A 27,364-nucleotide genomic window follows, 5' to 3' on the forward strand; every position below is an offset into this window, starting at 1 on the left:
CCTCGCTTGAAGCTGTGCCAGGAGCAGCCAAGGCTGGAGATTACCTGTCCAGGGATCAGGTGGCTTTGGTCCGCGGGGAGGAGGGGGGTTGTGGCGGGGGGAGGGGACACACCTCAGTCTCAAAAGTTGTGTTCAATATTTAAAAAAAAAAAAGGAAATACAATATACGGTTCAATAAATAGAAAAAAAAGTTACAAAATGACATGATTTTGTCCCTAATTACAAGGGGAGGAAAGACAGACGGGGTGGTTGGCGTGGGACACTCTCCCTCCTCCTCCTCCCTGGGCCAAGGTGGGGAAGGGGAGACCCAAGAGAGACAGCAGCTGAGATTCAGAGACACAAATAGAAAGGCTAAATGAAGGGAAACAGGGAAAGGGAGAGAGTAAGATGAAGGGGGGGGGGGTCAGGGACAAAGAGGAGGAGAAAGAGAGAGCCAGAGTCAGAAATGCCAGGATGCCGACTTGTCTCCTTTCCGGATCTGGGGGGGGGGTGTGAGGTGGAGTGGGGGGAGAGTCCCTGGCGTTCGTCTCGCCCCCCGCCCAACACCAGGTTTGGAGGGCCGCAGGAGCCTGGCTCATTCCTGAGTTGTATCCAGTGACTAGCAGGTAGGGAGAGGGGCAGTAGGGCCCCCTCGAGCCTGCCCCGGGACCCTGGCATCCTCGGGACTGGGAGTCCTGGGGGGACTGGGGTGAGGTATGTGGCTGAGGCCTGAGGCCTCTTCAAATCCTTCTGTGGCGATGAGCCATTCGTCCCAGCTGGGCCGCCTGCAGGGGGCGCTGGGCCGCGGGACAGGGCCCCTGAGGCAGTGAGGAGAGGGTACAAAGGGAGATTCAGATGCCCTAATAAGTCCCGCGGCCACCCTGGGTGGGGCGCGCGCGGGGGGGGGGGGGGGGGGGCTGCTACATTGACTTTTAAGAGCCAGTTTCTGGAACATCCTGCCTCGAAGTTCCCCCTCTCCCCCCAAGTCCAAGCCAGGCCTGCCCGTTTGGGGAGGGACAGCTGGCCTATTGCTTTTGGGGCGCCCAAGGCGGGGTCATACCAGCTGCCCGAGCACACACCCCCTTCCAGGCCTCTGGGTGGCGCGGTATGGCTTCTGATCCTTGCGTCTCGCACACTCGCTTGCACACTCCTAGGCACGCACGTGGCAGGAAGTCACCCCCCTGAGCCGCCCCCCGCCCCCCCCCCCAGCAGGGCTCCGGGGGCTGGCAGGCAGGATCGCCTAGCTCCAGGGGGCTCCTTCCCTGACTTAATACTGAAATGCCACACCGGCCTCCAGCGTGGAGGCCCCGGAGGGAGAGCCGGCGCCGAGGGGGCAGGGGTGAAGGGGGCCCCCACGCCCGCCACCGCCCCTCAGCCGAAGCGCTCCCGCACCAACAGCATCAGCTTCTTCTTGCCCTTGTAGGTCTGTTTGAGGTTCTCCAAGAACTGGGCGAACTGCAGGTGCCCGTCGGGCGCCAGCAGGAAGGTCTCGCGAGCCTGGCCCAGGAACTCGATGAAGTCCCCGTAGTGCCGCGGGCTGATGTGCGTGAGGCGGGAGTGGCTGGTGGCGATGTAGGCGGCCACCGCGGCGTCCAGGAGCTGGCAGAGCGGTGCCCGGTCAGCGCCCAGAGGCTTGGCGGCCCGGCGGGCCCCCAGGGGCCCCAGGCCGGGGGCCGAGAGGGTCCAGCGGCGCAGGATGTCGGAGAGCATGGGGGCGCAGTGGATGCTGCGGATGATGAGAGGCACGATGGCAGAGAGCTCGTGGCGGCCCAGCGAGTGGCTGAGCGAGCAGGCCCAGAGCACGTCGTTGACGGCGGGGTGGCTGTCCTGGTTGAAGGCGATGCTGAGCTGCGCCAGGGCCAGCGTGGCCAGCTTGTAGGCGCGCAGGGGGAGGCCGCGGTGCTCCATGTAGCGGGCCACCGTGAAGAGGTGGGCGTGGCCCAGGCCGCCGGCCGCCGCGTCCAGCACGATCTGATAGGCCGCCTCGAAGGCCGCGTGGTTCTTCTCGCACAGCGTGAGGGCGGGCAGGGAGCAGTTCTGCGGGTCCTTCATGGCGCACTGCAGGGCCAGGGTGCGCGCGCAGGCCCAGAGCTCCTCGCGCCGCGGCGCATCCAGCTGCAGCCGCGACAGCGTGGCGTGCGTGGTGCCGGTCACCGCCACGATGGTGGCGGCCTCCACGGGCGTGAACAAGGAGTACCAGTTCTGCATGACGTTCATCAGGGCTTGGGGGCCTGGGGGGAGCCAAGAGGGCAAAGCTGGCCGGGGAGAAGGGTGGGGACTCCCCCGGGCGGGCACGCGTCTGCCCTGACGCCGCCATCGCTGCCGCTATGGGGGCTGAAGACACAACCCGGGTGCCGCCACCCCAAGCCTGATAGGAACCGCACCCCACCTTCCCAAAGGAGCAGGGGGCAGCCGAGCTGCGGGTGCGAAGCGAGTAGGTGGGGCTGCGCTTTCGGGCCCCTGTCCCTTCTCCAAGCCACTCCAGCCTGGCCAGCCTCCAGGCTCTGTCCAGCTCTGTCCCCCCACAACCCCGGCCGCACCAGCTTGGCCCTGGGCTCAAAAGGTCTGGAGGCAGGGCAAAGGCTCGCTTCTCTCTCACGCCTGTCGGCTGCCACAGGGGGAGAGCCGGCAGGTTTCCCCAGGGACTCTCACCAATCTCTGTGGCACAGCTGACCAGCCAACGCACCATCTCCCTCCGCCTCCAGGTCATGGTGTTCAGGGTCATGCGCATCACCTGCGTCGTGGAAGGCGCCGGGGAAGGGGATCAGGGATCCGAGGGGCCCAGGGGACTCGGAAGGTAGGGGTTGAATCAGTGAGCGGTACAACCTGGACATGCGGCCTTGCCTCCTGGGGCCTTAGTTTCCTTGTCTATCAAATGGGGATTAGAGGGGCGCCTGGGTGGCTCGGTCGGTTAAGCGTCTGACTTCGGCTCAGGTCATGATCCTGGAGTTCGTAGGTTCAAGCTCCAGCTTGGGGCTCTGTGCTGACAGCTGAGAGTGTGCGGCCTGCTTTGGATTCTGTGTCTCCCTCGCTCTCTGCCCCTTCCCTGCTCACACTTTCTCTCAAAAATTAAAATAATAAAAAGATTTTAAAAAATAAAATGGGGATTAGGGGCGCCTGGGTGGCTCAGTCGGTTCAGTGTCCGACTTTGGCTCAGGTCATGATCTCCCGGTTTGAGTTCGAGCCCCGCGTCAGCCTCTGTGCTGATAGCTCAGAGCCTGCAGCCTGCTTCGGATTCTGTGTCTCCCCCTCTCTCTGCCTCTCCCCTGCTCACGTTCGTTCTTTCTCTCTCTCAAAAATTAAAACAATAAAAACATTAAAAAAATAAAATGGGGATTAAAAACAGTATCTGCCTCATAGGGCTGTTCTGACAGTTAAGTGCAATCATTCAGGTAACGTTCCTGCATCTGCCCAGTACCCGTTGCTTCAAAGCGCTCAGCCCGACAGCGCCAGCCATGACCGTTACTGCTAATGTTGGTGTTATTCTGAGGCCCCGTGGAGCCCACCTCAGACAACAAACCAACCTGGCCCTTCTCTCTAGAAAGTTCCATGCTTGTGTAGCCCCAAAGCACCTGCCCTACACGCCCCACCTTCCCTGCTTGCCTCTCCCCCAGACCCCCTCCCCAGGTCTCATCTGGTGGACTCTGCCTTCTGCAAGATCCTAAATAGTGGATCACCTCTCTATGGGACCCCGTCCCTTGCCTCACCTCTCACAGGCCTCCCCCCCCCCCCCCCCCCCCCCCCCCCCCCCCCCGTCCCCCAGGAGGCCGTTCAGGGCTGGTTCCGCCTTCTTCAGGCCCCTTGCTTGCCAGTTCTACCTGAGAAGGTCCCACCCCATCCTGTAAGCCTGCCCCCAACGGTTCGCTGTTCTATTTTACTTAGTCCGCACTCTGAGGCCCCGCCCCCTCCGGGTCCCACACCCAGCAGTTGACTCCTCACCTCCAGGCTGCACCCCTGCTGGCCTCTGACTTGCCTCGCAGGACGGCCCTTGCCCGGCCCCTGGGGATGGCCCCCACTCGCAGGCCCTGCCTCAAAGACTTTCCATCGCAGACCTCAGCCTCAGAGGCGGCCCCTCACCTTCAGGACCCTCTCCCAGGTCCCACCCTCCGCAGTGACCTTTCCTTCCAGGCCTCTTTCCCGCGGGCCCCGCCCCCAAGCAAGCTCCTTATTGGCTCTGCTCCCTCAGCTTCAGCCCCGCCCACCCAGGGTCCCTAGCAGGGGGCACACCAGCCCCAGGCCCCACCCCTAGGCCCGCACCCTAGGCTCTGTTTCTTTTTGTGGCCCACCCGCAGCATCGAGGACCCGCATCCTCATCCTTGGCCACCCCCCCCCAGAAGTGGACTGTCACCTTCAGACTCTGCCACTGAGGCCCTCACTCATAAGCCCACCCCTCACTGGTGACTCCATTCCCGCATTCCCAGAGGCTGCCCCTCGCGGCCCCGCCCCCAGAGGTGCCGCTCACACTCAGGCGGGTCCTCAGATAATCCCCCTCCCCGCCCACCTGCAGGCCCAGTTCCAGCGCGATGCCCAGCAGCGTGGTGTCGGGAGGCGCGCTGGCAGGGGTGGCTGTTTTGCAGGCGTCCTGGGCCAGCTTGAAGAGCAGGGCGGGCGAGTGGATGTTCTGCTGGATGGATCCCAGTACCGCATGCAGCCACTTGGGGTCTCCTAGGGGTGAGGGAAGGAGGGCAGGGTCGGCACACCTGGCACCAGACCCTGCTGCTGCCCCCAAACTGTTCACACGGCTTCCCCCCCTCCCCCCACGTATGAGGAGGGAGAAGCACCTGGCAGCGGTCCACACTTGGTACTCCCTCATCCCGTGGGACAAAGCCCCCAAAGGACCCCTAATTGTCAAGGGCATGGGTCCTGGACCCAGAGCACCAGGATCCAAATCCCTGCCTTGCTGTTGACGTCACTCTACCTTTTTCTGTGCCTTGGTGGCCCCATCTGTAAAATGGATTAAACTAACACAATGGTACCTGCCTCACGGGGGCATGGGGAGCCCGTACTTACAGGGCAAGAGCTACACAAATGTGAGCTTTTATTGCTGTTATAATCACCGGCCCAGATCCTACAATTCTGTCACTCTAGCCACACGGGCTTCCTCTGTTCCTCACACAGACCAGGTGCAGTCCAGCCTCGGAGCCTTTGCACTGGCGGTTCCCTCTACCTGGAATGCTCTCCCCACTCCCCCAAATTCTTGCTGAAGCCCTGATCCGAGGACAATGGCCTCTGGACATGGGGGACTTCAGGAGGCATTGGGTCCAGAGGGCAGGGCCCCGTGACGGGGTTAGTGTCCTCTTGAGAAGAGGAAGAAATGGGAGCTCTCTCTCTGCCCGGGGAAGACACACAGCAAGGTGGCCTCTGCAGCCACGGAGAGACCCATCTGCAAGCCACTGGGAGCCGACCAGGCTGCCACCCTGATCTTGGGGCTCCAGACCCCAGAGCCGTGAGAAAATAAACGTCTGCTGTTTGAGCCCCCACCCCCTCCCCCTGGCTGTGGTTTGGTCATGAGGCCCCGGGGGACTCGGACAGCAGGTATCGGCCATCGCTCAGCCCTCCTGGCTTAAGCGTAAGCCCCCTTCATCCCCTCCATGGCACTTCCTACCCCCTTGCCTACTGCCTAACATAACCGTTTCACCTTGTGCGTGGTCTGCCCGCCCCACGAGAACGTAACATCACAGGGTGCGGGATTTGGATCGGCGTCATGCCCTGGGTCATCCCTGGCCCCACGGGGCGCTGCCCGGGCCATCTACGAAGTGCTCAAGGAGAACTGAAATCTGATGAAGGGGTAAAAAGGAGAGGGAGGGAGTGACAGAAAGGAAGAAGGAGAAGGCAGAGGGGGCCAGGGGCACGGGGGCAGCCACTGTCCTCACCCTTGGCGGCGGTGAGCATGGCAGAGGCCAGCTCGCACTGGCGGGTCTCCAGGTGGCCAAGGATGAACCAGCGGGGGAAGCGGCTGCTCGTGATGGAGCCCAGCGGGCTGGGGTGAGGCTCTCCGGCGGGAAACGCAGTCTCCAGTACAGGCAGCCTGGGGCGGGGTGGGGGCAGGGGTGGGGGTGGGGGAGAAGCAGGGGTGCTGAGAGGAGGCTGGAGTCTCAGTTCTCTAGGAGGCCTCCTGCCTCAACTGTGTGTGCACGATGTTCCCAGAAGTACTACTGACGCCCATCACAGTTGATTAAATAAACGGTACTCTACTCATGTGCCAGGGCTGATAAAAATGTGAGATTGTTTGTGTCCTGATGCGTCCCCCATTAATCCTTCTGTCACCCCCTTCCTTTTCTCACTCTGCTTCAGCTACTGTTCCCCTCCGTGTCCCTCAAATACAACGAAGCACAGTCTGACCTCAGGACCTTTGCACATGCTGCTCCTGCCTGCTGCCTGAAACACTCTTCCCCTGACATCCCGGCAGCTTCTCCTTCACCCTCAAATCTTTGCTCAAAAGTTTTTTTCTGTGGGCTCTTCCCTCACACCCCCGCATGGGAAATTCCCACTTCAGGCTCCATCCTGGGAGCATGGAGCCCAACCCAGAGGACCCATGAACTGTGAGATCACAACCTGAGCCGAAATCAAGAGTCGGACGCTTAACCCACTGAGCCACCCGGGCGCACTGCCTATGAATTTCTTGGTTGTATCTCCCGCAGTAAAATGTCAGCTCCGTGAAGGCAGGCATTTGTGACTATTTTATCCACCGTTGAGCCTCCGGTACCCAGAACAATGCCAAGGACACAAATGTTTGCAGGGCGGGGGTGGGGGGGGTGGCGGGGCTTTACATGCCCACTGGGAGATACTGTTAACCAGCTCACTCTCTACAGATGTCTGTAGAAAGTTACTTCTAAGTTGTTAGGTGTGATCAAGAGGACGGAATAGGAGTCAAGACTATTCTGGGCTCAAATATTACTGAAGTTTCCTCAGCATGTGACTCTGGACACGCCCCAAGTGTGTTTATGTGTAAAACGGGGGTCAACGTACTCATTTCTCTCGGTTGTTAAGATTACATGAGGCAATGTGAGTCGTGGCTTTGGCCCAGGGACAGGCATCGTCTCTCTGTGCAAGCCTGGACGGCCGGTAGTTTTGGCTTTGTGGGCCATCTGGTCCCTGTCCCAATAACTCTGCTGCCACCACGCCAAAGTAGCCACAGATAATACACAAGTGAATGAGCGTGGCTGTGTGTGCCAATAAAACTTTATTACTGGATGCTGCAATTTGAGTTTCGTCTCCTTTCCATGTGTCACAGAATATTCTTTTATTTTCAAACACTTAAAGGTGTAAAAAACCATTCTTATCTCCTGGGTGGTACAGTAATTAATAGGCAATGGCCAAATCTGGCCCACAGGCTCTGAATGTGCTGGAATTCCAGATATTCTGGAAAAATACACCCTAAATGGGATCATCTGAGACTGGGAACAGAATGCACTTTATTTGCTGGGCATGGTTTTGCGCACAGAAGGCCCCTACAAACTCTGCTGGGGCGCCTGCGTGGCTCGGTCGGTTAAGTGTCCAACTCTGGATTTTGGTTCAGGTTGTGATCTCACAGTCATGAGATCGAGCCTCACATCAGGCTCTGTGCTGAGCGTGGAGCCTGGTGGAGATTCTCTGTCCCTCTCCCTCCCTCTGCCCCTCCCCTGCTGGCACTTTCCTCTAAAAAAAAAAAAAAAAAATGCAAGGTAGAGATACAGGACGGCTCACGGGTACAAAAGGAAGACCAACTTTCAATTTCCAGATCATGGGTCTGTAGAAATCTTGATTCTTGTGAGTTAGATAAGAAAGTAGTGACGCGGCTTGCATCCAGAGATATTTGGGTAGGTTGGGACAAAAACGTCTCAAAAAGGACCCTGAATTCTGTGCCATGTGGAGATCTCTCAAATTCAAAATAATAATACACATGCACCCGGATGCCAGCCGGGGAAGGCTGAATTAACTAGGTTGTGAGCGCAGGCAGAGAATGCGGCTCCAAGGGCGCCGCTCACCCTCCTGTCCCGCCGTCCGCCCCTCCCCCCACGCCGGGGCCAGTCGCCAGCCGCGGATCTCACCTCATGGCTCGCAGTGCCAGGCGGTAGGCCAGGTCGGGGTCGTGGGGCAGCAGCGCGGTGAACAGGTAGCGGGCACAGGTGTGCATGGGCACGCTCTCCCGGAAGAGCACCTCTCCGAAGCCGCTGAAGGGACCCGCTGCAGGGGCAAGCGGAGCTCAGCCCCCAGGGGAGGGCTCGCCTCCACCCCTCCCCAGGCTCTGAGTCGGGGGCGGGCTGGCCCCAGGATAGAGTGGGAGGGGCTGGGGGTTAAAGAGGTTCCGGAGATCTGGGTGCAGGGCTGAGACACGAAGCACCGGAAGGATCCTAAGCAGAGACCTTGCCCCCGCCCCCCCCCCTTAGTAGGAGGCAGGCCTCAGATACGAGATGGCTGCACCTGCTCCAGGGGTGGGGCCTCACAAGGCAGCGCCACGGGCAGAGCCGGTCAAGTCCAACTGGGCATCAGGCACCAGGCTCCTTGACACCAAGGCGGAGGAGGGGCAGGGCCTCACGGCTCAACAGCAGTTACTGGCTGCCAGAACCTTCTCGGATCTCACCTGTGAGGTGCTGGCAAGCTAGGAGCGAACTGAAGGGGCCAAGAGCCAGAGCCTGCAGAGCCAGCAGCCAGCAAGCCACTCCGGGACGGGCGGGCAGGGCCCCACTTTCCCGAGAGCGGCGGGCCTGGGGGCGGGGCCTCACCTTCCAGCAGCAGCCCCGCCTGTCGGCGCAGCACGTGCACCAGCCGCTCGTCCAGCTCCAGCTCCTCCAGCAGCGCCAGCAGCTGCTCCTCGCTGCGCACCACCTTGTCCTGGGCGTACAGCCCCTCGGGCAGGGCCCGCTGCTGCCCCAGGCCCAGCACTGCCACCTCGAGGGCCAGCGCCAGGTAGGACTCGCCAGGGCTCCCGGGCACCGGCACGTGCTGGTAGGCCACCTTCCGCTTCTCGGGGCCCGAGTCTGTGGGAAACGGGTTTCAGGGGCACCGCCCCCCCCCCAGTGGCTCTTAACCGCAAACGTGGGGGCTGGGGAGTTAGGCTTAGGGGGACCCCAGCAGCTCCCAGCTCTAAGCAGACACTTCCTACCAGCAGACCAGTAGGTCTACGGTGGCCTCGTGTTCAGAAGTGGAGTCTACTGGCTGCTGGGACCGGTCGGGGGGTGTGGCCAAGGGGCAGGGGTGCGGCCAAGGACGATGGGGACGATGGGTGCGGTTCCCCTTTCTTTTCTCCTGGGAGGGTGGGGGGATGCCCCTTTCCCGCTCCCAGGGGCCCCAGTGCAAGTACCTGGGTAAAGGGCAAGGGTCTCCTCCTCCAGGCGACAGGCCTCCAGGAGCGCCCTGCAGAGGCAGCCGATGGGGTCCAGGGGGTGGCCCACCCATCCTTCGGTGTTGGTGATGCAGGTGTCACCTTTCTGGAGCAGCTCTGAAGGCAGGATGGGCGGTCTGTGCTTGAACCTCTAGCCCCGCCGCCCAGTGTCCGCCCACTGCCCGCCCACCCAGCAGCCATGCTGTGTAGGAGCCCCCATCTCCACGGCCATGGCCGTGGCCGTTGCGTCCTATCCCACAGCCCGACCTCGGTCAGGCAGGACAATGGATGAAAACTGGGCGCTTTCTAAAACATCTAATGGGCGCATTTTCCTCCTCTTAGTCCCTCCCATCTCTCTCCATCTCTGCCAGCTGTCAGGGCCCCATGTGGCCACCAGTCGTATCCCGAAAGCCCATTCTCCAATCTCCTCCTTCGATCCGTGCTCACTCCTGCCTCTGGGATCCTGACCATGTTGTTCCTTCTACCTGGAACACTGTTCCCCTTGCCCTGGAAAATTGCAGTACGTCCCTAAGTTATATAGCTCTCACCTGTTCTGCAGGGGGGGGGGGTGTCCCGAATTGCAATTCTCTGCCATTCCCGAATAAACCCATTTTTGCTTGTAAAAATAACTGGCCGTTTTCTCTTTAAGGTTAACCGGGGGGGGGGGGGGGGGGGGCGGGCAGCAGTTTTCTCGGTGCCTCTAGGCCAGGCCAGAACTCTGCTAGGGTCCCAGCTCTCTCCCAGGTTCCCATTATACCCTGGGTTCAATTTCCTGATAAGCTTCCCTCCTGCCTCCCCATAGCCAGTCCACAAACATGTTCTTTTTTTGGCCCATACAGTGTGGCTTCCCCCACCCTGCCCCAAAACAAATTAGAATTTGTTGCCTATGTTTAAAAATCAGTAAATTGGGGCATGTGAGTGGCTCGGTTGGTTAAGCGTCCAAATTCGGCTCAGGTCATGATCTCACGGTTCGTGATTCGAGCTCCACCATCAGGGTGAGTGTGGAACCTGCTTTGGATTCTCTCTCTCTCTGCCCGTCCCCCTCCCCCACAAATAAATGAACTTAAAAAAAAAAAAAAGTAAATTGCACATCACATGATCCAGATTTTTGTCTTGTCTTGAAAAATTGGAAAATCTGGGGGCACCTGGGTAGCTCAATTGGTTAAGCTCAGGTCATGATCTCATGGTCTGTGGGTTTGAGCCCTGCGTAGGGCTCTGTGCTGACAGCTTGGAGCCTGAAGCCTGCTTCAGATTCTGTGTCTCCCTCTCTCTCTGCCCGTTCCCTGCTTGCTCTCTGTCTCTCAAAATAAAACAAAGACATAAAAATTTTTTTAAAATTGGAAACTCTGGCCACACTGGGTCCACATTCCTGAAAGACTCATGGGCTGGCACCTGCCCTGTGCCACTGGAGCTGGAAGCTTAGAAACTACAAGTCCCAGGCTCCTTTGCAGGAGCTGAGCCGGCCAGGACAGGACGAGGCCCTTATTCTCCTGCAGCCTCCGCGAGCTGCTGTGTGACTGTTTGCCAGACAGAGACACAAGGGTTTACCAGAACGTTCTCAGTGTTCTCCTGGACATGGCCCACAGTGGGGACCCCAGGCTGCTGAGCCCAGTGTCAGCAGTTTGCTGTAATCCCTGTACTTCTGAAGTTCAGGTTCTTGAACTTGAGCAGTGGCATCCCTGACCCTGAATCCTGTAGCCCTTCCGGGCGTTTTGTGAGGCCTCAATCCTCTGTATTAAATTCTTCTCAGCTCAAGACACCCGAGGCTGGTCTGCTTTCCCGGCGGGACTCCGAGTGGAACCCACAGATGTCAGGAGCTGCCGCGGTACCCAGGGTGGGCATTTGTGTCTAGAGGCCCAGGGTGGTATGATGGTCGTGGCACCCACCTTTTTTCTGCTGCTTGTAGCTTTCCAGCTGATGCCGCCGCTGCAGCCGGAGTGTGTTGACTATGGCCCCTGCCAGCCTCAGGGCCTGACGGGGGTATCCGTGGGCACGCAGGGTGTCCACACGGGCACAGGCGGTGGGGAAGGGCTCGCCCAGCCACAGCGGACGGCCCTGGGGGTCAAAGGTGGGCTTTTCACTGCCCAGGGTGCCTGTGAGGCTGGGGCCATAGGAGTCGCTGGCCAGGATCCTCTGCAGGTGGGGGTCGCTCCAGTGCAGCGACCCGGCCTGCAGGGCACGGCCGAAGACCGTGTGGCGGGAACCTGAAGCCACCACGTCCTCTTCCTCCTCCTCTGGGCCTGTGGGAAAGGTGTCCAATGTGGCCTGGGAAGGGGGCCCTGGCAGCTCCCCTGACGGGGTACCAGCTTGGGACTAGACTCTGGGCACACTGATGGGTATATGTCATCTGCCAAACCCTTACAGCAGCTCTTCACGTCAATGGACAATGGAGGTTGGCTAACTGTCCATAGGTCTCTCTGTCCATCCTGCCCCCACCCCCATTCCTCACTTTCTCCTCTCCGCCCTCTCTCCCTCCATCTTGTCTCTCTCTACTGGTCTCTCTCTTCTCAAGATCTTTTTCCTTTTCTCTCTGCCCCCATGCCTCCATCTCCATGGCCAAGAGGAGGCCTGGTCAGGAGAACAGCCCAGAACTACAGGCGTCTTAAGCCTTTCACTTCCTGTGCCTCAAGCCCCCTACAGCCCCTGCCTGGGCACTCCCTCCCACCTGCTGGCAAGGGCTGGAGGCCCCTCTGCTCGCCCCCAGAGCATCGTGATGGGGAGGCGGGGCCACAGGCCAGTTTTTTTTGGGGGGGACGGCAGGGACCCCTTTCCTACCTTGGCTGAGGGTCGTGGTGGGCTGCAGGCTGGGCTCGTCAAAAGAGTAGTTGCCCTCCTCCAGCGGGCACACATCCAGCTTGTCCCACTTGCCAAGCAGCTGCAGCCAGCTCCCCCGCTCCTCTGGTTTGCAGTGGGGGCTCAGGACGACACACACCCACAGGGCCCCTGGGGAGGGCGAGAGGGCGGTGAACGTGGGCATGAGGGAGGCGCAGCGTTCACACCAACAGCAGCAGCACCACCTTGCGGTGTGCCTCCAGTCTCTGAGGTTGCAATTGATAGTCTCTTCGCTTTACAGCACAGAGGGGTAAAAGCATTTGCTCAAGGTCACACAGCTGGGACGGCAGAAGTCAGGGCTGGATCCAAAGACTCCTCCTCTTGCTGTTTTTTTTTACCCGGATAGGGCTGATCGCCATCTGTTTATAGGGGTCAGCAAACTACTGCCAGTGGACAAGATCGAACCTGCCACCTGGTATGGATGGCCGGCAAGCTACGATGCATTTTTAGTAAGTTTCCAAATGGTGCCGGGAGGATAAATCAGAAGATTTTGAGACTTGTGAAAATTACATGAAATTCACATACATAGTGTCTGTAAACAAAATTGTACTGGGATGCGGCCCATCTGGCGAGAGGTCGGTGGCTGCTTTTGCGCTACGATGGGCAAAACGAGAAGCTGTGACAGAGGCCAAAGGCCCACATGGCCAAAGCCGCAGACTGCCGCCCTTACGGAAAAGGTATGATCGAATGGGTTTGTAGGATTTTATAGGATTTAGTGTCAGGTCCATGAGGGCAGGTTTTTAATCTTGGTTTTCTGCGGTACCCAATACAGGGCCTCCTACATCAGAGGGGCTGGCTGATGGGCAGAGAAAGGATCCAGCGGCCAGCCCCTAATGTGAGGGTGGGCAGGCCCCGCGGTCCGGCGCATCGCCTGGGGACAGCCCTTACCCAGCTCATCCCAAAGCTGCCGGCACTTGTCGGTCATGCCCGCGCCCTGCTGCCGCCACAGGGCCAGGCGCGGGTCTTGCAGGAACTGCTCGGTCATGAGGATCAGCATGCGCGCCCCGTTGGAGTCCCGCATGCGCAGCATCTCCCGCACCTGTGCCGGGATGGGGGTGGGGGCGGGGTGGTGAGGAGGGGGCGGGGCGCAGGTGGCGGCCCCTCCCAGTCCCCTGCCCGCCGTCGCCGCCGCGCCTGCGCAGCACCTTGCAGAACATGGAGCGCAGCTGCTGGCTGGCGCCGTAGTAGCCGCCATTGGACAGCAGCTGCTTCACCTGCTCCTGGATCTGCTCCTCGTCCAGGTGCCAGCAGTTGGCATCCTCGATGCCTGCGCCCGCCGTGGGGTCTGGGGCACCTGCGGGGACGGAGCGAAAGTGAGGCCGCCGTTTCTTTCTAGTCTTCCACCAACTCCCATCTGTCCACCACCATCGGTCTACTTTGATCCTAATCAAAGCCCATGCCCCCCCAACAATGGCGTCAATACCACCAACTCCCCATTCACCTACCATCCTCCATCCGCTCACCCTAACACCCCACCATCCACCCACCGCTGTCCCCAATTATCCATCTCCCTCCCCTCCCCATCCTCTCGGGGCTCACGACGCCTCCTAGCGTGTCTCTCATCCGTACCCCACCGGACACCACCAGAGTCCACATACCCTTCCTGCCCTCCACCTACCCACACTCAGGCCTGTTCCTGTGATCTTGGCGCCCCCCGGGGCTGAATCTCCCCAATGGTTGATTGCCAACCATTCATTCATCTGCCCAGGCCCAGGTCAGATCCAGGATCTGCTCTTGACTTGGTGTGACCCTGACTTCAGGCCATGGCGCTCTCCCCAGCCCCACTCAAGGATGGAGGGGACCTTAGGATTCCATGGCAAATGCCTGTCTCGAGGCCACCGAGGGGGCTGCGAGCTGGGGCCGCGACGCCCCCATCGGGCCCGGGGGGAGGGGGCCCTCACCGTGCACCAGGTTGATCTCGGAGCCCAGCAGGAGGATCTCATCAGCCAGGCGCTGGGCGGTGGGCAGCACCTCCGTGTGGTGGGCGCTGATGAGGTACTGCACGAACTTTTGCAGCTGGTCTCGGTTCATCTGGGACAGCGTCTCGGAGATGGGCAGCCGCAGCTCCACCTGGCGGGCGTGCCGGATTCGGTAGAGCGACAGGGCCACCACGTGGGCGCAGTAGAAGAGGTCCCGGTTGTCACAGCCGCAGCTCACAGACGTGATCTTGCAGCGGTCAAAGCTGATGGAGACGTGGTAGAGGCGCTCGGGCTCTCCGGGACCCCCCGGCTCGCGGATGTTGCCGCTCAGGTGGAACCCTAAGACCGAAGCCAACCAAGCTTCCGCTGTGCCACCCGGGAGGCTGGGATGCTCGTCCGCGGGGCACATCCCAGCGGAGTAACCTAGCGCAAGCCCCTTAACCTCTCTGTGCCTTGCGCTTCCTCATCTGTCAAATGGGAATGACTGGGGACATCTTCCTCATGCCTTTGTAATGAGGATGAAAGGAGTTAATATTTGATAAGTGCTTAGAACACTCACTGTAGGCAAAGTCCTAAATAAATGCTGGCTTCCGGTCTCCTTCTGAAGACTATGATAATGATGACGTCGAAGGAGGTTTTCTCAGCCCTTGGGTTACCGTGGATACGGCCTGGGCGCAGGGGGCCCTGTAACTTCCTGGGGAGATGCCACGGCCCATGACACTTGGGGGTGAGGGGCCAATGTGGCAGGTGAGGGCCTGGGTCGTCTGTCACCTCCTGCCCCTCCCTGGCCCCTGGGGAACGCAGATGCCAGCCTTATCCAACTGGTTGGGCAGCTCGGGCCCCAGCCGGTCCTGGCTGCGTCATGCAGAGAGACGGTGGCAGCAAAACAGTGGCTTCCTCATACCGGCTGGAGATGGTCTGGCCTGCGGTGGCCTGGGTCATGTCCAGGCAGGGGACCTCCCGGCTGACAGGCACCATCTTGGCCAAGCCCCTGCCTCGGGTCAGAAGACGTGGTGTTCCCGCATGGAACTTCCCTGCTTTCTGGCACACCCTCTACTTGTCTGCCTCTGAGCCCCACTGCCTGAGGTGTAGAATCATCTTTCACCTCTATTTGTAAATCTCTGCCCCCTACCCTCACCTGGACCCCACGGCCTGAGGCCTAAGACCACCCCTCACAGCGGATCTCAAGCTTCTACTCTAGGCTCCCACCTAAGGCTCGTTGCCTTAGGTCTGAGACTGCCACTAGGCCTCTGATGCAAACAGAAGAGTCCCTCTGCCTGAGGTCCAAGGCTCCCTCTCACCTCTGGCTCTCGATCTCTGCCTCCAATCCCCGCCAAGCCCCTGCGTCCTGAGCTCCAGGATCATTCTTACCTCTGGCTCTAAACCTTGGCCCCAAAGCATCAGTACCCTCTGCCTAAGGTCTGACACTTCCTCTCCTTCTGGTTTCCAATTGCTCCCTTCGATGCTGCCTCAGGAGCATCGTGGCCAAGAACTCTAGGACCACCTTTGCCTTTAGCTCAGAATCCTGTACCCAACCCCAACTGGACTTGAAGCCTGAGGTCTAGGGCTACTCCTCACCCTGTCTCAACCTCTGCCTCGATACCCATAGCAGCCCTCCCCCTAGGGTCTAGAAATAGCCTCAGCCCTCAACCCTTAACTGGTGCCCGCTGCCTAAGTTCTGGGGCCTCTCTTCCCCTGATTTCTGGTTTACCAACCTTCCTCCCAGCTGCATCTAAGCCTGCTGCCTGAGGTCTAGGGAGACCTCTGATCCTTAGCTCATAATTTCTTGCATAACCCTCCCTGGGTACAGAAGCCAGACATCTGGAACCTCCCCTCGCCCTGGCCCAGGCCCCCCTCCACTCCCTCCTCCTCCCCCACGCCTGCTCAGGGCCTCCTGACCTCCCCAGCAGGGGTGGGGGCCGGCACTCACCCACTTGCAGCACTCGGTCTACGGCCCCACTCTGCAGCAGGTGCAGCCCGCGGGTGAAGGGCACACGGGCATCATGCTCGCCCTCTGGGGGCTGGTAGCCCAGCGACGAGTACATACATATCTCCCGTTCGCTGCGTGGGAATGACCAGAACACAATGCGCTTCTGGACCGGCTCTGGCACCCGGGAGAACCGCTCCTCAACCTGCGGGAAGGGCCGGTGGGTTAGAAACCCCGGCTTGGACCCTGGCATTTGCCACTTAGGAGCAGTGTGACTTTGGGCAAGTCACCTTGCCTTTCTGTGCTTGTGAGGTGGGGATGTTAACAGCACTGGCCTCCTGGGTATCGTGAGGATTAAATATGCATTTCTATATGTCTCTGTGTTGACAGTAACTCCTGGCCTGTACTTAGGGTTCCAGAACTTTGTGTGACTTCCCTCCTGGTTGCCTCGTCCCAGGCTCCTGCTGTAACGTAGACCCACCTCCCAGGCTTTGAAGGGGCAGGAGAAAGGGAGACAAAAGTGATAAGTATAGTGATGAGGTCTCCATATTCTCAGCCTACACTGTGCTAAATGCTTTATGTATGTGATTTCCTATAATTTCCATAGCAACATCTCAATGATACTAGTGATCACCCCATTTTGCAGCCTGGAGACCCTGAGGCCCAGAAGTGGGGTAAATTCACCGGTTCCGTGTCACAGCTGGCGACCTCCAGCTCCAGGAACAGGCTCTGTTCTCAGCTTCCAAAGGGCCCACAGGAAGGGAGGGGTGTCCTCGCCACCCGCTGTGGGCTCTGGGCAGTGAACAAAGCTGATGGAGCCTACTCACGGGCTGAGTGACCTTGGGCAAGTTTCTCAACCTCTCTGTGCTCCAGTTTCCTCAAAGTGGGAGGGAGAACGGCCAACTCCCAGAGGGCTGCAGAGGATTCCATGAGAAGGAGTTTTCCTAGCACCAGGCCTGCCCAGGGCAGGTACGTGGGAGACCCGGACATGGTTTTAGGATTGTGAGGGGTGGCAGCCTCCCAGAGCCCCTGGTCCTGGGTTTCTGGGGGAAGTGAGAGGGCCAGTGACTGGCTCAGGCCTTGGGGACAGTTTGGCAGATGACTAAGGAGGGATTTTCCAGGCCGTGAATCAGAGCCTTCCCATCCACACTTGGCCCGGACTCGTGAGTCCCTGCAGACTTCCTCACTTTGGACAGGCCAGGGAGCAAAGAACACCCCTCCCCCCTCCCCCCCTCCCCCAAAGCCAGACAGAGTACAGAGCCTGTGGGGGCCTGCAGAGGCTTGGTGGGATCCGGGCCACTTCTCCACTACCCAGAGGCGCACTCTGAGGCTGGAAAAGGGGACTCTAACCGCCCCAGCCCTGGGACATCGTGACAGAGCCCCCAGTAACTACAGAGGTAGGGCTCCGAGTGCACCTGTCGCCGTCCTGTGACCCAGGCTCCGCCCTGGCTGCCGACCCCTGGAAAGACTGGGATGGCTGGGGGCGTGGGGTGGGGGCAGAGGGAGGGCGAGCCCTGGGGGAACAGGGGGAATGTGGGAGGGTATCCCCACACCGGAGGGGCTGGGCAGCCCCAGGTGGAAGGTGGTCTCGGGGGGGGGGGCAGGACCCCAGGGAAGGATCTGGAGGGGGAGGGGGGGTCCCCAGGAGACAGGTGGGTTCTGGAGACACGGATCAGAGACAGAAAGGAGTATCTTGAGGTTGGGATCTGTAGAAATGGGGGGTGGGTATTCCACTGGAGGCGTGGGGCAGAGATCTAGAATCTCTAGGAGATGAGATCTGGGGTGTCCCGCAAGTGGGGGCGGCTTGTAGGAGTTGGAAAGAGGAATGAAGATTGAATGGGGTGCTGAGGATGAGGTGGGAAAAGAGGAATCACGGAGCGGGAGGAGAAGGAAGTGTCCGGAGCCGGCATCTAGGGTGCTGAGGGCATCCCCGTTCTTGGGGGCTGGAGGGCAGCTGGGGAAAAAGGAATGGGGGCGGGTCACAGGGCTTTCAGAAGTGAAATGGGAGGATGAGGGGTGTTTCGGGGCGGACTTAAGGATCCTGAAGGGGATCTCTCTCTGGGAGTGTCTCGTGTGGGGGCCGGTCCCGAGGCTGGGGGTTGGGCAAGGGGAGGAGAAGGCAAGTCGGAGAAGGGGCTGGGGGTGCGTCCCTCCCCTCCCCCCGCCCCCGTCACCTGCTCGAAGGCCCAGCTCTCGGCTACTCGCTTGGCGCTGAGGTCCAGCAGCGCCTCGGGCCGGCCCCGGCCGCGCACGGCCCCGGCCCCGGCATCGCGCTCCTCCGGTCCCACCGGGCAGCCCCGGCTCCGCTTGGCCGCAGGGGGGTCCATCGGCCGGACCGGGGCCGGGGCGGGGCCTGTTGGGGGGGTCGGTCCGATGCCCGCTTTGCTTCGCCGGCTCCCGCGCCCCCTACCCGCCTTCCAGTTCGTCTTCCGCGCTCGGCCGCCCCGGGACCCCAGCCGCACCCACCCCCCGCCCCGCGCCGGGCCGGCCGGGTGATGCGGCCCCTTTAAGACTCTTCACAACAATGAAGCTGCCTCAGTCGCCGCTTTATCCTTCGCCGTCGTCCCGCCCCCGCCGTCCGTCCCCATTGGGCCCCCCCTCGGCCTCCGAGGCCCTCCTTCACCATTGGCTGCGCCTCCAGACCCGTCACTACATTCTCGCTGTTCATTCGTTGCTTGTGCTGCCTGTCTTTTCGGGAAAGCCCAATCAGAGCGCTCATTAGGCTGTGCTGTCAATCACGGGGCGCCCGCGGCCAATCGCAGTGGGAGGACCCCCGCGGCGCAGGCCGTGCGAGGAGTTTCGGGGCGGGTCCTGGGTTCATTCACAACATTCCTCTCCCGCCCCCCTCCGGCTGGACAGCGCGCCCCGGGCAGCTGGGGCTGCGCCCACACACGGCTTTGTTTACTGAGGGTCGCTTCCGGGCTCTGCAAGGGGACAATCAACAAGGCTCGGCCAGGGAGCGAGACTGAGCGGCGGGATTCCAGGGCAGCAGCTCGGCCCCTCCTCCCTCTGGGCTGTGTGATGCGAGAAACTCTCTCAGCATCTCTGGGCGCGGAGTCAAGTTTTGATGTTTGCGGGCCAGAGGGTGAGGGCGAATCACAGGCTCCTTGGTGGAGCTCATGCGGACTGCAGACCTCCTCTCTAGAAATAGAGCCAACTCAAGCCCCAAGACAGGAACCCCTAGTCCATTCGATGCCCTGAACATTACGTTGAGTCCTATCCAGTTGCTGATTTTCGACCATTTTTGACCTAGTAAAATGGCAATGTCGTAAGATAACTAATACTGGTCGAATCCGATCACCTCTAATTGTTTTTCCGTCCCATTTTGTCCTGGCCACCCTCTCTTGCACGGAAGCCGCCCTTGGTCTTGATCGCCGGCCACGCCCCCCCCAACCTCCCCCGCTGCCCACGCCATCCTTCCTCTCCCCTGTCCTTAGAAAACCCGACATTTCCCCTTCGCCACACTTTTCGCCATTATCATTACATTTCTTTATCTATTTTAGCAGCTGTTTAATTTCTGTCTCTTTCCTCTCCACTGAGACCCTGAGTGGCGGTAGGTTGTGTAAGTGGTGCACTGCTTCACCGCTAGCACCCGGACAGCAGCCGGCGTACAGCAGTCTGTGCCTTATTGACCAAGCCACTCAAATTGTTCCCGTTTCGCTGAAATACCTATAAAGCAGGAAAAACCGAGGCTGGCCCTTAAATGGCCTGATTGCTGTCCCCAGTCTCTCACCCCATAGGGAAACTGGCTTTTTCCTTCCAGGAATTTCCAGCTGTGCTTTCTGGCCAGTGCCCAATCCACCGTTCAGTAAACTCTCTTTCGGACCTGTGCTGCCCACTAGGGTCACCACTGGCCACAAGTGTCCATTGAGCCCTTGAAATGGGACCGAGCGGAACTGGGGGATGCTGTGCATGTAACACAACGGATTTCAAGGACTTACTAGGAAAAAGTAAAAAAGGGCAAAATATCTCAGTAAGCGTTATTTATATTGATGTGTTGAAATGAGAATATTTTAGGTAAGTTTGGGTTAAAGAAAATACATTATTCAAATTAATTCCACCTGTTTCCTTTTGTTTGTTTATATTTTATTTGGTATCAGGACATTTGAGGTTACAGAGGCGACTCGCATGGCTAACTTCTATTGGACAGCAGTGGCCTGGAGAAACCATAACTTGCACACACAGTAACAGCAACAGAAACAGTGTGGATAATCATGTACTGATTGCTTAGGCAGTGCTCTTGCTGTTTCGGCATATTATCACCTTTTTGTTTGTTTGTTTGTTTATTTTGAAAGAGACAGAGAAAGCACAAGCTGGGGAGGAGCAGAGAGAGAGAACCCCAAGCAGGCTCCACACAGCATGGAGTCTGATGCGGGGCTCGAACTCACTAACTGTGAGATCATGACCTGAGCCGAAATCAAGAGTTGGATGCTTAACTGACTGAGCCACCCAGGCGCCCCTAGCATATTATCACGCTTGAGCCTGCCAACAGTGCTGCAAAGTGGGGCTCGTTGGCTCCATTTCTCAGATGAGGAAACTGAGGCTTGGAGAGGGAAGTGCTTGCCCGAAGTTACCCAGACAGGGAAGCCCTAGGCTTATTGCCAGAAAAGCTGAGGCAACGATGGACGGAAGGGGGTTGGAAAACTGGGCTGTGGGAGGGTGAGGAGGGCTTCAGGGGTTCCCCTCGCCAGCAGGACCTGGGGGCCACTCTTGCTGGTGATCCTCTTTGGCAACTGGTGCGTGGCTGTGTCAGCTAACTAAGCCCAGATCCCTGTCCCTGAGGACGCTTCCGCTTCGGTGGGTGTCCTGAGATGTCGAATCAGAGACGTCCCCGTGGGCTGCCCTCCGGGCTAACCATAGGAGGAATGGAGAATACGTTAGCAGAGTGAGGATGTGTTATTTTACTCCCTGACAGCAGGTACACTGTCGTCATCCCCCCCCTCATGGATGAGAAAACAGGCACTGAAAGGTCAGGTGACTTGCGCAAGGTCCCCATTGGGGAAAGGTGAGGGTCCCCTGTGGGTGATTCTGTCACACTGGCTGGGGATCAAATGCACAGAGTTTGGGAAGCACCAACATTCAATTCCATTTCCCTGATTTTACAGGGGAATGAGGCCCAGAGAAGGTCAGAAAGTTACCCGAGGCCACACAGTGATCTCTGGAGACTATGAGGTCAGAAAGGGCCCCCAGGAATCTCTTGGCCTGGTCGTCTCCTCCCAGCAACGCTTGTAGGAGAGGCTGGAGCTGGTTCCAGCCGTCCACGCGTCCTCCCTGCTCCATGCGGCCAGGAGCTTGGGCTTCAGAGAAATGGAAGCCACGTTTCTCCCGCCAGGCCGCTGTGAGCTCACTGTCTAGGCATCCACAGCTCCTGACCCCAAACCCACATGTCTTTGAGACCCGTGGGAAAGAGGTGGCCCTGGAGGCTCAGACGAAGGGGTATAAGGGGCCCCCAGCTCTGAGGCCACCCCGCCCCAACTTTTCCAGGGTCCCTCCCTTCTGCCAGCCCCCTGCACAAACCCATGCCCTTGTTGACTCAGGCAGGAAACCAGCCGGAGCGGTTTCACTTCCTGGTTCTGATGCAGCCCCTCCGGCCTGCCCAACTAGCAAGATTTACTTCTTACGTTTCTTTTCTTCCCTCTTGGAACACAGGTTCGCGGGCCGAGTGGCGGGGCTGCCAGGAGAGACGGGCATTCAGGCGAGGGGGTGGTGGAAGTAGGAGAGGGCGGGTGTCTTCGAGAAAGGTTCTCACCACCCTCAGGCTCCAGAATTCTCGAAGGAGGGGTGTTGAGATCCCCCATTGAACAGATGGGCAAATGGAGGCTCAGAGAGGTGACAGGACTCTCTCGAGGTCACACAGCCAGGAGGTGGCAGAAACTGGCCCCGAACTCTTGGCTTCCTTCAGCACCAGCGGGGGTGGGGTGGGGTGGCTTCCGCGGGCAGGGAGGGAAAAGCCATGCGCCGCCGGCAGTGAGGCTGTTTGGGGAGGCGGAGGGGGTGGAGTGAAGGGGGAACAAGTGGGTTGACATTCCAGACCTCATACCTGATGCGCCTGAATGCCTGTTCCTGGGCATTCATGCCTGGGGTCCTCCTCCGAAGGGCTGGTGTCAGAGGGACAAAGGGAGCAGGTTTAGGGAGTCCCCGGCCTGCCCGCCCGGGTTCACGGTGCCTCCTGGTGGCTGAGGAAGGCGCCAGACGGCACTTGGGGCCCACCTTCTCCCAGTCCTTGCCCTTCCAAGATTCCCGATAAGGGTTAATCGAGAGATTTTCAAGAGGAAGAAATCAGGACTCTCAGTCATATAAAGATGGACACGTGTTAAAATTTTTATTGAGCTCGTGTGGGAACCGGCAGATGGTCTACGGGGTACAGTCTGGAGAACCGGCACTTTGCGTATCAGGCTGTTTGCGCAAATCCATGTGCAGATGGGGGCAGATTGTTTTTTCCACGGGGGGGGGGGGGGGGTTGTCAAAGGAACCTCTGGTGGAGACCGGATGGAATTTGCACGTCTACAGATAAGAGTGGTTTTATATTGCTATCAATTGCTTACAATTCACAGAGCCCAGAGTTCAAAGACAATGCTATGAATCAGATTAACCCGGAAGGGTGTGTTGTAGGGAGCCGATGCACTGAATAATCAGAACTGATTCATTAAAATGCAGAATTTTCCTTGCAAAAGGACAAAAGAAAAAAAGAAACACTACAAGACTTCCTCCCTTCAATGAGCACCTGCTGTGCACCGTCCTGGGTGCTGGGAGACACAGCAGCGAACAAAGCAGCAAAGGAGAACAGTCAGGAGCGGTGCAGTGACCACTCCTGGGGGCGGAGGTGCGGGAGGGCAGAGGGAGGCGCCGCGAGCCGGCATCCGGGAAGGGGAGGGAACCGCAGCGGGAGGCGGGGGTTTGGAGGGGGCAGCCTGAGGTTCCTTTGTTTTCGGTTCTCCACTAGAATACCAGTTCTCAGCTCTACCTAGCCGCGCGGGGCATGCAGCAGGTATACAACAAATGCCCAGCCTGGAAAGGCAACAGCTGCCCGCTGCCCGCTTAGGGGATAAGCTGCGGTCCTGTGGGCGGGTGGCGGGGCGCCCGGGTTGCCTGAGTGGGGCCTCAGGTGGGGCGAGCCCTGGCCTCCATCCTCCGGCCCCCTCACTGGGGTCCCCTTGCCACAAGTCCCAATTTTTTCTTTCTTTTTTTTAAGTAGGCTTCATGCCCCTGGTGGGGCTTGAACTCACGACCCTCGGATCACAACCGGAGCTGAGATCAAGAGTTGGATGCTTGGGGCACCTGGGTGGCTCTTGGTTTTGGCCCAGATCACGATCTCACGATCATGCTGTGTCGGGCTCTGTGCTGGCAGCGCAGAGCCTGCTTGGGATTTTCTCTCTCTCAAAATAAACTTTAAAAACCAGGCTCACAGCCCAGGGGCGTCAAACTTTCACAGGGTTTTGCAGCCGCTGCTCTACTTGCAAACCTCTGTTCTGCAGGACACACGCACACACGACCCCAGCGTCCAAAGGCCGCCCCCCCCCCCCCCCCCCCCCCCCCCCCCCCCCCCCCCCCCCGCCACTCATCTGCTTCCCTGGTTCCTGCTTCCTGGTTCCCTGGGGTTTGCCCGCTAGCGCCCCTCACACAAAGGAGCCCATCAGCGCCAGGCCCCTCACAGCGGACCCCTCCCGGGGCTGGTGGAGGTTCATCTGGGGGGGGGGGGGCGCGACTCCACAGTGTAGACGCGCCTTTCGTGCTCAGTCTGCTGGGGGTACCTGGGTCGTTTCTACCTTCCGGCGACTGTCATGGTAACATCCGCGTCCCGGCCGGGTCGTGTGGTAATTCTATGCCGAAGTCCCAGCGCAAGTGGCCACCAAACTGCCCTCCACAGTGGCCGCCCCTGACCTTGCAGAACAATTTCAAGTAGTCTAGAAACGTCTGACCACCAACGAACCAAGAGACGCTGCCAGGGGTGGGTGAGGCTGGCCGGGAAAGGACACGTGCAGCTGACGGCGCCCACAGGAGCTCAGTGTCACCTGGACCTCAGCCTCGCTCATCAGCTGTGACCTGCCCCCCACACCCCTGCGGCGCGGTTGGAAGGCCGGCTGTCCGATTCTCTGCTGACTCATGGGCGCTGTTGGTCCAGCAGCACCGCAAACAATGACCGAAGGAGAGGCGCGGCGGGGACGGGGACCCTGCTGGTGTCGTGCAAACCCCTGCTCGGTAACACTGACATGAGCTGACCCGGGCATCGTGGGGGCTGAGCTGGCACAGAAAGCACTGGAACGGCGCCTAGACCGCGGCAGTACTATGTAAACACAAGCCCTTAGGACTTTACAGATCAAGGTGACCTTGAACAGCTGACAAGTGCATTCTGGCTTAACTGGCACGGAGACCCTACCGGGCGGTGTCACCATCTGTCACTCCAGTGGGAAAGCCGCTCCCTCGGAGGCCTGGCTGGTCTGTGACCTGGGCGTGCCTGTGGGGGGTATGCAGGTAGGCACCGAAATTGGTGCGAATCACCCAGGGTGGGAGGGACAAAACCCTCTCCTTCGTCTCCTGGGCTGAAGGTGCAGAAGCCTACCCGTCCCTCCCGGGCACGTCCCTCCCTGGCACGCGGCTGCTCTCTCGTGGGAACCGCCGGGGCTGACCTGGGTGGGGCACCGAGTCGCCGGCCCCAGCAATGGCCTGCTCACAGGAGCACATGAATGGCGTGCAGGAGAAAGGACAGTCAGGTTTATTGCTCTGGGTTAAACCAGTGGAGGTAAGACCCGAGGCGGGGGCGGAGGACACAGAATCGGTGGACATTTCCTCCCCTTCTGGAGCTCTGGGGGCCCCGGGAGTCTGACCAGTGCATTTCAGAGCCTCTGATCACCTAGCCCGGGCTAGGCCCCCAGTGAAGCCTGAGGCGCGTGTGACTGCTCGGCCCCTCCTTGCGGGGCCGCCTGCGGGGTCACCTGCATGGATCTGAGCACGGAGGCTGCCGTCCTTAGGAAGGCGTCCCGGTGGCGGAGGAAGAGGGCGCCTCCTTCTTGGCGGGGGCCTTCAGCAGCGTCAGCTTCTTGGGCAGGCTGGTGCTGGCTTTCATCACCACGTCATGCTCGATCTTCTTCCGGATCCCGACCTCCAGGTCCTGAGGGGGCAGCCACAGGGCAGTGAGGCTAGCCGAGCAGCTTCCCCCGAAACAGCACCAAAAATCCTGTTCTCATCTCTGGGCCTCAGCTTCTAAGCCTCTGCTTGTCCCCATTTTACAGATGGGGAGACAGGTTCCTGCAACATGGAGGAACTTGCCCCGGGTTCCCCAAAACAGGTGAACGATGGGGGACGGGGGCCCGGCACACCCAGGGCCTCTGGTCCCAGCTTCCACAGCAGTCCCCTCCTGTCACACGTCATCTCCACTGGGCAGACGGTGACCGGGGGCTCTGAGCCACAGAGATGTCAAAAACCAAAGGCACAGGGGGTTTGGGTCCAAAACTGGCCGTTTAATCGTATCTCCTGAGCCGCCCTGTCCTGCCTGCGAGTTCCAGTGACCATGACCCCCATGACTGTCACATACATAGGTGCAGGGGACAGAACGGCAAACAAGACACAGAAAAACCTCTGCCCTCAGGGAGCTGACCCTCAGCCTGTGTAGGGAGACAATGTACGCACCCACGACCCACGGGGTGAAAGTGACGGTAAGTCACTGCTGCTATGGAAGGAAAAAGGGACAAGCGAGGGGCGGGGGCTGTTGTCAGGGTCAGACAAGTACTGCTCGCGGTCAGACCAGACTGAGGAAGGGAGCCGTGGGGATTTCTGGGAGAATCCCACAGGAAAAGCCAGCGCAAAAGTGCTGGGGTGCAGTAAGGAGCTGTTAAGGGGCCAGTGAGCAAGGGGGAGAGTGGGAGATGAGTGCAGGGAGGTGAAAAGGCCCATCATGCAGGGCCCTGTGGGCCACACAGAGGACTCGAGCTTTCCTTGGGGTGAGGTGGGAGACACTGAAGGCGCTAGGGGGGAGGGGAGGGGGGCACCCAGACTTGGGTGCTCACTGGCGCCCTCTGGCTGCTGTGAGGGGAGAGGGAGGGAGGAGGTCTGGGAGGAGGCGACTGCACTGGTCCAGGAGGTAGTTTATGGGGGTGGGAAGGGGGGGGGTTCAGGGAGATGGGAAGTGGGTGAATTCTAGATTAATACTAAAAGCAAAAAGGATGGGATCAGACCCAAATGTGAGAGAAGGGGGGAAACACCTATGATCCCAAGTATCTCAAGGACAGAAGCTTCCTGAACCGCAACGGTGGCAGGTCATGTCTGGGAGGGAGAGAGAATCAGGAGTTTGGTTTTGGATTTGCGGAGACTGATGCTCATGTGACAGCCGGCCTCCAGCTGCCAGAAGGAGGTAAGCAGGCCCCCGGGGTACCCAGGGCTCAGAAGACCAAGGCTCTGGGGAAACGAAACAATTTGCTCAAGGGGAGTAGAATTCAACTGACTCCAGGAAAACCAGTTTTAAATCTCTTTAACTCTTTTATAAGCTGAACCCTACCCACCTACATAAAGCAGCTGCGTTTAAACACAACCACAAAAATGACAACCAACGCCGTTAACGTTTACCTGTGTTTTCAGGGCTTAACAAGTGGCCCATGGCATTAAATCCTTACAACTCTAGAAGAACGGTGAACTCGCTGTGACCATTTGTCAGGTAAAGAGACTCAGGGTGATCGCACTCGCACTGCCTTCCTTCGAAGCTGGGGTTTCTACTTTCCCATGCCATCTGCACACCCCCCCCCCCCCAAGTTCTATTAAAGGACGAGAACAGTGAGAGCAGCTATCGTGCGTTTAACATTTCCTGCAAGTCCGGCCTTGCTTCTACGGGGTCCGGTGAACGATGTGTGATGTTCCGGTACCCACGGCACAGGGGTCGAAACGGATACTTAAGAGAGCTGAGTTCTCCAGGCTCCATCCTCCGCCCCTCGCCCGCCTCCGGGCTCCTCCCACACGCCCCCACTCACCTTCTTGAGCTTTCGCTGCAGCACGATGCGCGCCTTCTTGGGGGCGATAACACGACCTGGGAAAGGACTCACTCGTGTGAGGCTGGGGAGCCCCGGGTCCACCTCGCCACCCCCATACCCCTAAACAGCTCCTCACCACCCTTCCTCGGGCCTCGAGTCCGCTCGGAGGCCGCCGCCGCGGTCTTGCTCTTCCCCGGCTTCCGTGCCTGGAACTTGCGCTGTCCCTGCGCCATGATACGGCAGGTACCGGAAAAGGCGGGGCTGGAGAAAACAGCCGGAAGGCGCTACGCACGATGGGATACAGTGGGGCCGGGGTGGGGGCGCAAAGGATCACGGGACACAGCGTGGCAAGGCATTAAACAGAGACGCCCACAGACGCAGCTCATAGGCAGCGCTTTGCAAAACTTTCCAAGGAGAGGTTATAACGATCAGCTAACACTTGCTG

General features: G+C 59.4%; 2 protein-coding genes across 4 annotated transcripts; both read right to left on the bottom strand.

Annotated features, from left to right (window-relative positions):
• Positions 1 to 629: 629 nt before the first annotated feature.
• Positions 630 to 18,422, bottom strand: ZSWIM4 (zinc finger SWIM-type containing 4). 3 transcript variants are annotated; one of them, XM_039252335.1, is made up of 16 exons: positions 18,136 to 18,422; positions 15,965 to 16,166; positions 14,017 to 14,373; positions 13,261 to 13,409; positions 13,004 to 13,154; positions 12,059 to 12,226; positions 11,170 to 11,523; positions 9,263 to 9,400; positions 8,685 to 8,939; positions 8,010 to 8,145; positions 5,853 to 6,007; positions 4,481 to 4,644; positions 2,632 to 2,713; positions 1,372 to 2,210; positions 1,040 to 1,129; positions 630 to 797 (listed from the first exon to the last, which is right to left on the bottom strand). In XM_039252335.1, the coding sequence occupies exons 1-16, from the start codon at positions 18,286 to 18,288 to the stop codon at positions 720 to 722; spliced, it is 3,471 nt and encodes a 1,156-aa protein (XP_039108266.1). In that variant the 5' UTR covers positions 18,289 to 18,422; the 3' UTR covers positions 630 to 719. The 3 variants fall into 3 exon arrangements, with proteins under 3 accessions (XP_039108266.1, XP_039108267.1, XP_039108268.1); XM_039252336.1 differs by having other exon boundaries at positions 708 to 1,129; positions 18,136 to 18,421; XM_039252337.1 differs by lacking the exon at positions 630 to 797 and having other exon boundaries at positions 1,046 to 2,210; positions 18,136 to 18,421.
• A 6,224-nt stretch (positions 18,423 to 24,646) lies between these two features.
• CUNH19orf53 (chromosome unknown C19orf53 homolog) lies at positions 24,647 to 27,189 on the bottom strand. The gene is made up of 3 exons (XM_039252362.1): positions 27,056 to 27,189; positions 26,920 to 26,975; positions 24,647 to 25,070 (listed from the first exon to the last, which is right to left on the bottom strand). The coding sequence occupies exons 1-3, from the start codon at positions 27,150 to 27,152 to the stop codon at positions 24,927 to 24,929; spliced, it is 297 nt and encodes a 98-aa protein (XP_039108293.1). The 5' UTR covers positions 27,153 to 27,189; the 3' UTR covers positions 24,647 to 24,926.
• Between the last annotated feature and the right edge of the window lie 175 nt (positions 27,190 to 27,364).

Source organism: Hyaena hyaena, unplaced genomic scaffold (genome assembly GCF_003009895.1).
Source record: "Hyaena hyaena isolate Hyena2069 unplaced genomic scaffold, ASM300989v1 scaffold_414, whole genome shotgun sequence".
Classification (NCBI taxonomy): Eukaryota; Metazoa; Chordata; class Mammalia; order Carnivora; family Hyaenidae; genus Hyaena; species Hyaena hyaena.

Bases quoted from the DNA above. Each gene is read 5' to 3' on its own strand.
- CUNH19orf53 (XM_039252362.1), bottom strand. From the start codon at position 27,152: ATGGCGCAGGGACAGCGCAAGTTCCAGGCACGGAAGCCGGGGAAGAGC. The intron at 26,976-27,055 runs GTGAGGAGCTGT...GTCCTTTCCCAG, and splicing joins TCGAGGCCCGAGGAAGGGTG to GTCGTGTTATCGCCCCCAAG. The intron at 25,071-26,919 runs GTGAGTGGGGGC...CTGCCCCCTCAG, and splicing joins TGCAGCGAAAGCTCAAGAAG to GACCTGGAGGTCGGGATCCG.
- ZSWIM4 (XM_039252335.1), bottom strand. From the start codon at position 18,288: ATGGACCCCCCTGCGGCCAAGCGGAGCCGGGGCTGCCCGGTGGGACCG. The intron at 9,401-11,169 runs GTGGGTGCCACG...TCCTGCCTTCAG, and splicing joins CTACAAGCAGCAGAAAAAAG to AGCTGCTCCAGAAAGGTGAC. The intron at 2,714-4,480 runs GTGGGCGGGGAG...TCCACGACGCAG, and splicing joins CGCTGGAACTGGGCCTGCAG to GTGATGCGCATGACCCTGAA.